This window comes from Zerene cesonia, chromosome 19 (assembly GCF_012273895.1).
Source record: "Zerene cesonia ecotype Mississippi chromosome 19, Zerene_cesonia_1.1, whole genome shotgun sequence".
In the NCBI taxonomy this organism is placed as follows: Eukaryota; Metazoa; Arthropoda; class Insecta; order Lepidoptera; family Pieridae; genus Zerene; species Zerene cesonia.
Window position 1 is genome coordinate 3,518,932 of NC_052120.1, and position 8,811 is coordinate 3,527,742.

Genomic DNA, 8,811 nt, shown 5'->3' on the forward strand with positions numbered 1-8,811 from the left:
ATTGGAGGTGGTGGTGGAGCCATTCCTGGCATTGGAGGTGGTGGTGGAGCCATTCCTGGCATTGGAGGTGGTGGTGGACACATCTCAGGCATTGGAGGTGGTGGAGGCACCATTCCAAACACGGGTAGATGCTGTTGTCTTGTAACCGATTTTTGAGGATCTGTTACACTCTCACTATGCATTGGGGGTGCTGCTGGTACTGTACAGGGGGTTGGTTCCCTGTCTGGAATTGATGGTGGCGGTGGAACAATAGTACTATGTGATGTTTCTATTTTAGGAATAGTGGAATGTGGGGTTGCTTTGCAAGGTACAGTAGATAATTCAGATGATGCCAATACTGCAGCATCCATAGCAGGCATAGGTGGTGGTGGTGGTATAAAGGAAGTTGAAGAAGGAACATCAAATTTTCTACAGCTTTTTGCATGTGGTGGTTGAACATCTTTCGGGGGAGATACAAATGATTGTTCATCCTGATGGTCAGATGATTTTGTTCCGGGTGTGGGTGGCGGCGGTGGGGACATTCCAGGTAATGGTGGTGGTTGTGGATCTGTGTGCTGAAGTGATTTATCTTTCAATTTTTCAGATATGTGTAAGGGTGTTTCTATTAATTCTTGGTTAGCTACATCTTTATGACACAATGCCTGAGAATTATTTTCCTTCTTATCTTCAAAATGGTCATTTGGTGATATAGATGTAGCACCATCATCTTCTTTGTTTTCAGTTTCAATTGATTTCCAGCTCTGTTCAGATTGCGATAAATCTAGTGATAAAGGTTCTGATGAAAATTGATTATTAGTGTCAATTTTAGTATACAAAACTTCTGTTGTTGGAGGACTAAGAGACCTAAAATCGTTCTTATCAGTATCTTTGATAATGCTATTTAGGTTACCAATTAACTCTGTGGTGGTACTAACATATGACGCATCAGATGAACTATCACATATTAAATTTATATTTTGATTCTGATTATTGTTTGATAATCTATTAATTTTTTGTGTCTCATTAATATGTTGTTTTTCCAATTTGTTTGTAATTATATCATTACTGCTCCGTGTTTCGGGGTCTAGTGAATTATCATTTCTTAATGCGAGATTATATTCTCTGCTTTTGTTCAACTTGCAATAGTTTTCTATTTTCAAAGATCTCTGTTCATGTTCCAGTTCCTTATTTGTATTATTGCTATCATTTTTGTAATCTAATTTACTTAATGCTATATTACAATCACTATTTACACTTGTCCTTATTAATGAATCAGGTTTCGATGCATTTATCACAGATTTATCAGCCAGCCTAGCATGATCATTTGTATTATTAGTTTGCACTTCTCGACTCACCAAATCAATTGCACATAAATTGCTTTGCTCAGAAGCATAATTTGGTTTCCAGCTCTTGCTTTCAGTAACACCTATTGACAGTTCTTTATAATTTTCCAATTGTTGTTCTAATTCTAGAAGTTTTCTTTTTAAATCAGCAATAACAAGTTTTGCTTCTGTAATATCACTGATGTCTTCATTGTTGTTTAAACTATAAAATTGCTGAGTATTCATTGTTTGATAAGACTGAATTTGTTTGCCAGAAAAAGGTTCTTTTTGAGGAGGCCATGATGAGGTATGTAGACGACCTGGTGCAATAGATTGAGCAACTGGAGGTTCCATGTGTGCCCAGTAATACATTAAGTTAGGCTGTAAAGAGAAAAGTTAAATTTATTTGTAAACACATACAAAACTTTCATCTACTGCAGGGAACTATGGGAAATTCTAATTTTAATATAAACAATGCTAGCTTTAGCTTGAGTTTTATAGTAGCTTCTTTGGTTATCTATATTTAAATAAATATATTAGGTGAGTAATGGAAATAAAAAAATCGTCAAGAAACAAATTTAATTAGAAAAATTGAGCAGGGTTAAAAATATTACTACAATTATATTGGAAACTGTCAAGTATTCAAATGAATAAGTACCTTAAATATCTTGTCTGTGGGTGCATCCTTATCACATATTTGGCGCAGCACTCCAGCTGCTAGTAGGTGGGTACAGTATTGGATAGCAAGTATTCTTAGATCTTGGCTATTAGATATGTTCTTTGAAAAATTTGCTTCAGCTGACGATACAAACCAATTTAAAAGCATCTGCCCTGAAAATAGACAAGTAAATAAGACATAAGTTTACTTTATAGCTCATTACACAGGGTTGTTTGAAGATAACTGATTTTACGAAATAAATAATCATTTTTTGTTAATGAAAATTTGTTTAGAAAAATAATCAAACATGTTAATGGATTACACTTCTTTTCTAACCTAGGTAAAAACCCTAATTAATGTGATTGTTTTTTATACACTTTACTGAAAACATAAATTCTAATTTCGATATAAAATGCATAAATATCCAAATAACGTCGATCTGTTAATTATAGATCACTAATCACTTGTTGAATAGAATTTGAAAACCTGAAATCTTGAAATTGACATTGACAACCTATGACTTATGACAATTCAAATTTCAAAGTTGTCACTCACAACGCCCGTAGTACCGCTTTTAGTATATTAAATATATTACTCTTTGGGCGTAACATACCCTCAGGACCTGCAGTTTACTACATATTCTGTAGAACTAGTAGCTAGTCTAAACATGATTTTTATTATCAGCATTACTCAAGCAATAATATTATAGACCTCCCTGATACTTACTAAATATTTATTAAGAAGTTAAAACCTCTGCAAATTCGTTCTTCTGCATTCCCCACTTTTAAAGGATAAGGGATAAGGAAAGGAATTGACGATGGGTATAAAGGAATGGACTGGGAAGAATGAAAAAAAGGCCCCCATTTATGAAAATCTCTCTTTTAAGTACACCCTAAAAGACTACATATGTCTTTTATAATAAGTAATTTTTTTGCTAAACAGGTATATTCTCTTTTTTATACATATTTTTTTATTCTTTTAAATAATAGACATCGGACCAATGTAAAAAAGAAGGAGATTATCAGTTCGACTGTAATTTCTTTGTGTTTGTTACCTCGTAACTTTTTACTGGGTAAACTTATTTTTGTTTCTTTTTTTATTTGGAAGCTGGTGCTTGCCATGTTGCTATGACGCATTTAAGTTTGGTCTAATTATGACAATTTTAATTTTATTTACAGTTTACACCACAACTTATCATGGTGAGGTAACATTTGTATTTTTGTATAGGTATGTAACGCATAAACTAACCCGGGCGAAGTCGGGACAAGCAAAAAATCTATTAAGAAATGTCTATTGCATTTTTGGTTTCATCAATACCTTGTTCAGACCTATCCAATGCCACCTCATTCATTTACATATTCGCTAATAACCTTTTTTTATATTTTTTTCAATTAAAACGTATAAGTAAAACCTATTATTAATCATAAAATATAATTAAACATAAATTTTATCAAAATCTGCCAAGTGGTTTTTACGTTATTGATGCACAAACGGTGGTCTAAAAAATTATCTGTATCTATTACATAGCACTACATATTTTTTAATAAAATGAATTGTATTTAATACACCGAAATGGTCTGTTTAATTATATACAGAATACTAAATAGGCTTAACATTTATATTTTTATTCTTATTTCATTTTGACACCATACTTCTTAAATCTACAACTTACTTTGAATTTCACCAAATAAAAACAATTTTAAAACACACTTATTCTGAACTAACTTCGTATTCATTTCACGTGTTCGTATATCGAATTCGAATTTCATATTCAGGATCCTGCCGTGTACAATCAACACAATAACATACCACTGCATTGTTCTCTCAAAGTTCATTTTTAACTTTTTAGAAACTCGTAATACTAAGGCATTCGATCTATTAAGTTCTCCCGACTTTTCGAAATTCGCATCGCCGTTGGATGTAAGCGGTTCAAAGGATGCGATTTCATCACTATGTAAACCTAATATAGTCACAATATCTTGAATTCCTTTCTTCTTTGACTGATATTTACTCAGTAATTTCACGTAATTAAACTGTGCAACAGAGCTATTTGTGAAGTTAACACGATTCGTTGATAAACGCATTTTCTCTGGTAAATTTACCACTTTATTCTAGGTCACGTACACACTACATTAGCCACTCGCTCATTATCTGTACTGCAGCTAAATGATTCGTTAAGATAAGATTTAGGCATTTTAGATATATAGATATTTATTATTATAAGATAAAAATTATCGTTAAATTTTGTTCATTCACCTGTAGAATCGCGGCGTAATTAAAAGATGATCAGCGAGTTAATATTTATTTTAGCGCCTTGACAATGTGTTTTTAGTTTGACACGTTTCTCTAATGGATGAGAGCTGAGAGCATAAATCGTGAGTAATAATTTATAAACCTTAAAACCAACTGCAAAAAGGTGGTATCAGTGGGTGGAATCTGCTGATTCATTTATTCAAAAGTCTTAAAAACATACGCGAATACTGTAATGTCTTACCTACTAATTCAAACTTGTTTGCAATTCAAATTTGTTTGCTGACCCAGAAAACGCGGGTGTAACATAGGATGTTTTCTACAAAGCCAATAACAAAAATGTTTGTACCTTTGATTAATCAAATGGTTCTGAATTATTTGGACAAAATTAAAAATAACATTAACACCATATTTATTTGGCAGAACTATAACAATAATTCCTCAATACAAACCTTCAAATTTTTCGTACAGTTGAAAATCTAGCTTCTCAGGAACAAATTTGGGACGCACGACTTTACTCTCTGTGTGTTTGTCCAAAGTCAATGATGCCACTTTTCTGAGCACGTTGGATTCCGTCATTGGAGCGTCGCTAACACTTGAATGGCGCCTATCTTTTTCTGAAAATAAAAAAAATCTTTGTATAAAAGTACCCAACTATCATTCAATAGGCATTACTTTAAATAATTGTTACAGTAAATTTAATTTTTGTTTATAGGTAGGATTAATAAATTCAGACTAGTTATAGGGTCTAGGCCTAACATATCCTTTAAACGCTTTCTGATAGACTACTTTTTTATGCAGGTCATACATGGGTAAATTATTTAGGTATGCCAAAATTAGATTTTATGTTAGCTAATTTATTTAGACGACTACGTTTATGAGGAAATATCGTATATGGTAAGTGTCTTAACAAGTATGTAGTCAAGTGTGAGTAATAGCGCGCGAGATAGCAATATAAATATTAAATACGTAGTTAGTTACCTACCGTTCATATCTACCTACCTAAAGTTGCGTGATGACTCATGACGACCATCAGAAAGTAAATTACCTAATCTGTGAAAATTTTTTTAATTGTTGACCTTTCAATCGTTAATTATTTTTTCATAACTCATTTTTATCATAATAAGTAATTAATATATTTATAAGTTGCTGATATTTTAACTTTTAATCATTATTCAGCAATTTATTACTGTGAAAGCAATATCTACAAAAAAATGTTTTAGCTGCATCATTACACAAATGAAATAAAATGACTGTAATTTATATGGCATCTGATAGTAGTAATAGGAGCTATACTTAATCAGATCGACATTAACCTGATTAAAATAGGAAAAGTAGCATGTAATAAATGGCTTTAGACCTCAACAAAAGTACGTTTGAATACCAATACTAAATACCGATACATAATAACCTATTAAATCAAATCCAAAAGTTTGGATGGATGTATTCGAGTGCTTGCTGTTCAATCGCACCAAAACTATGTCAACGATTATAATAAAAATTTTACAGCAATGTTTAGAATACAGATAAGCTATTAAAAAGAGACTAAGCTGGCTATTTCCAGTATTATTAGAGTCGGGTAAGAACGAGTGGAGCGGTGGCTTGACTTATCGCCAGATCCTAAGGATAACACATAGTCATTTCATTAGTGGACATATAATATGGTAAATATTATTTATTCAATAAAAATGTTATGGATGCCTTGGGCAAAGGATGTCATTACGAATCTTCAATCGGCTCTACCCTGAATGAGAATTAAAGCCGGCTCAGTGCTGCGTCTTTTCACAGCTAGTGTGTTAGCCAATTTAGGATGTAATAAAAGTAGTACATAGATCTAGCCGGCTAAATAATTTTATACAAGTCCCTGCGGTCAAAATTGCGGTTAAAATATTTTAGTACTTTATATAAAATCTAAAATCTTGTAGCCTTACTTGATAATGTGACTACGGAAAAGTTCTTCGTTAAAATTTTTCGTATGTGTACCTCGGTTAAGCTGATGCAACCGACCTAGCTATTTTGTTTACATTATTGCTATTCACGTATATTGGCAAGTATGCGTTTTTTTAATTTATATAGTCATCTAGGTACGTCAGGGTTAATGCAATAAGCTTGTATATGATATACTTTTTTATCAATTATACAATTTTTATCATTATTAGAGAGTACCTAAATAAGATTAAATAAATCCAATAATAAATTTCATTACTTATGTGCACATGTCCTAATATTTTCTCACAATTAATTAATTTGAATTTACACCAGATAGAACAACGAATTTAATGGGTATTAGGGATTTGGTTCCTGGCAGAAATCATAATGCACAAAGTATCTAAGTACATAATTTTATATGTTTTTCACTTTGAGTACAGTAGTATTTGCTAACTAATAATTTTTATGAAAAATACGATTTAAATGAGATCTGGATTCTGGTGCACAATTATTTTAGAAAGAAGCTTCAATAAATCTGAGAAGCTATTTTCAACAATGCATTTGAAGGAAAGTAAATAGCACACACACATACAGTGAATAACATATGATGGTTTGTTTGAACGCATCTATGTTAGATGTAAATTATTTTTCATTATCTGATAAATTTCAAATTTGAATCTCATTTTTTTGTGTGTCGGCGAGTGTAATAGAGCTTATAATGAAAACTATTCCTTTATCTAAGATTTCGATAACAATCTTATTACATCGTGATATCGTTATAAAATAAATAGCAATTACAATTAATGTTATGCTTGTTATACATAAGATTTACGTAAAAAGGAGCTCTTATGCATATTCCTCTTTACTTAACTTTATGTTACGAATTACAAAAACGAATTTAAAGCTGTTACTCCCTACTGGTGTACCTACATTGAAATCTTATCGAAGTTCTTATCAATTGTAAACTTGATTTATTCGTTCTGGGAAATGATCGCTTGATTTCGATCTTGGATAGTTTTTATTACTACAATTGAAGCTTCTGATTTTTTTAAGCAATATTATGGTATATATTCCAACTGTACTTTCATATAAAATTCGTAATTTTTATTGTTTGCAATGCATTACTAGATTATCTCTACCGGATATTTATTACTACAATTACGTAAACAATGGCCACTATATGTAATATTACCGGTGTCTAATAAGTCGAGTGATGATTCTGCGGCGACTGGGGGCAGTTCGACCTTCCGATGTCTGGACAGCGTGAATGAGGCTTGCCCGGCGGATGCTTTTAACCGGTTATCAAGGAAATCATGATTGCACTCATGCGTTCTACGGTCAAACGGCTCCTCTCTCGATTTTGAAAATAAAGTGCCCATAACCTTTTCACTTTCATCCCTGTCACTTCCGTCATCGAATACGTCACTTTTTTCTTTTTCTATAATATCGCGAGCTGACAAGGAAACATTTTCCTCGTGTGGCATGTCTGTGTCGTCAGAGGAAAAGTCGGAATGCGGGCGCGCATCAGCCGGCGGGGGAGTGAGGGTGCGCGGGAGCTCGTCGTGCGCGCTGTCACTTTCTGCAGAGTAATAGCATTGGTTTAGCTCGACGGCGAGCGGCGTGAGAGGGTCTGTGAACACTGAGTCGGAGGTGGAACCGTTCGCGGGCGAAATGACAGGAGGCAGCGGCGGTGCGGAGACGCCGGGCGAGTGGTCGCGGGTCGGTGACCGCACGCACCTGGTCACCGTTACCTCTGACTGCACACTCCTCTCCGCGCTCCCCTCCACTCGCGATGTTTTAAACACGCACTCGACCGTATCGTTATCGGATGCCTCAATAGTTTCATTGTTATCTGATTCTGATGTTTTATCGAATTCCTTATCGATTGTCTCGCGTTTTGCGCTCTTTTTACGACCGTGCTTTTTATTTTCCCTCCCTGACGCCCGTTTATTAAGGTTTCTCATAAAATGCCTGCCTTTTGCAGGTGATTTCCCGGTTTTAGGATGCTTTTCCCCTGCCTGTGTATTGCCCATTTTTGTATGAGACTATTGTATATGTACATTCACAATTAAAATTAATCCTATGTAAAATTCTGTTATATTATTTTAAATAGCCTTTTGTTAAATCGTTCTTTCAACACTGTGCGTTTAGTTCTGGGGCTTTATTCATATTACATGCCTTTTGAATCTCGCGGCTGCGCAATCGTGAGTGCAATAAAATCAATAAAATTTGTTTTTTGTAAAGTGGCAATATTAACTAAATACCTGCAACAAGTTCATTAAAGAAAAGTACTCTGTATCCTAATATTTTTAAGTACTTTACTAGTGTAGTGTATGTACCTATATATAAATTAAAATTGAGGTATATGCCAGATGCGATTTGCCGCCTATCTGTCTATAGAAAAAGCAGTTGCATGGCAGGTTTGTGAAAGATCAAGTTCGTTTCTGTAAGCGCAGCTAGATGGCAGGCATAATTAAAATTCCATAGACCTTCCCAAACCTATTCAATGACGTTGAATTTGTTTTAGTCCATTGAAATGTTACATTTTTTAGGCCTAACCTTGCGTTTTTTAGAGGACGCAATTTTATTTTTTTTATGTGTAGAGGGGGTCAGTGTAAAGCTAAAACCAAGTTTGTGGGGTCGCCACTCTTGTCCCACGGCCGCCATCTTGAA

The 8,811-nt window shown here is 33.9% G+C and overlaps 1 protein-coding gene across 1 annotated transcript; it reads right to left on the bottom strand.

The window, feature by feature from the left end:
• Positions 1-2: 2 nt before the first annotated feature.
• On the bottom strand, positions 3-8,312 carry LOC119834313 (the record flags this gene model as incomplete). The annotated part of the gene is made up of 4 exons (XM_038358652.1): positions 7,331-8,312; positions 4,662-4,826; positions 1,960-2,132; positions 3-1,682 (listed from the first exon to the last, which is right to left on the bottom strand). Coding segments are annotated over exons 1-4 (2,859 nt in total), but the record flags the coding sequence as incomplete, so codon positions are not given.
• Positions 8,313-8,811: the final 499 nt, after the last annotated feature.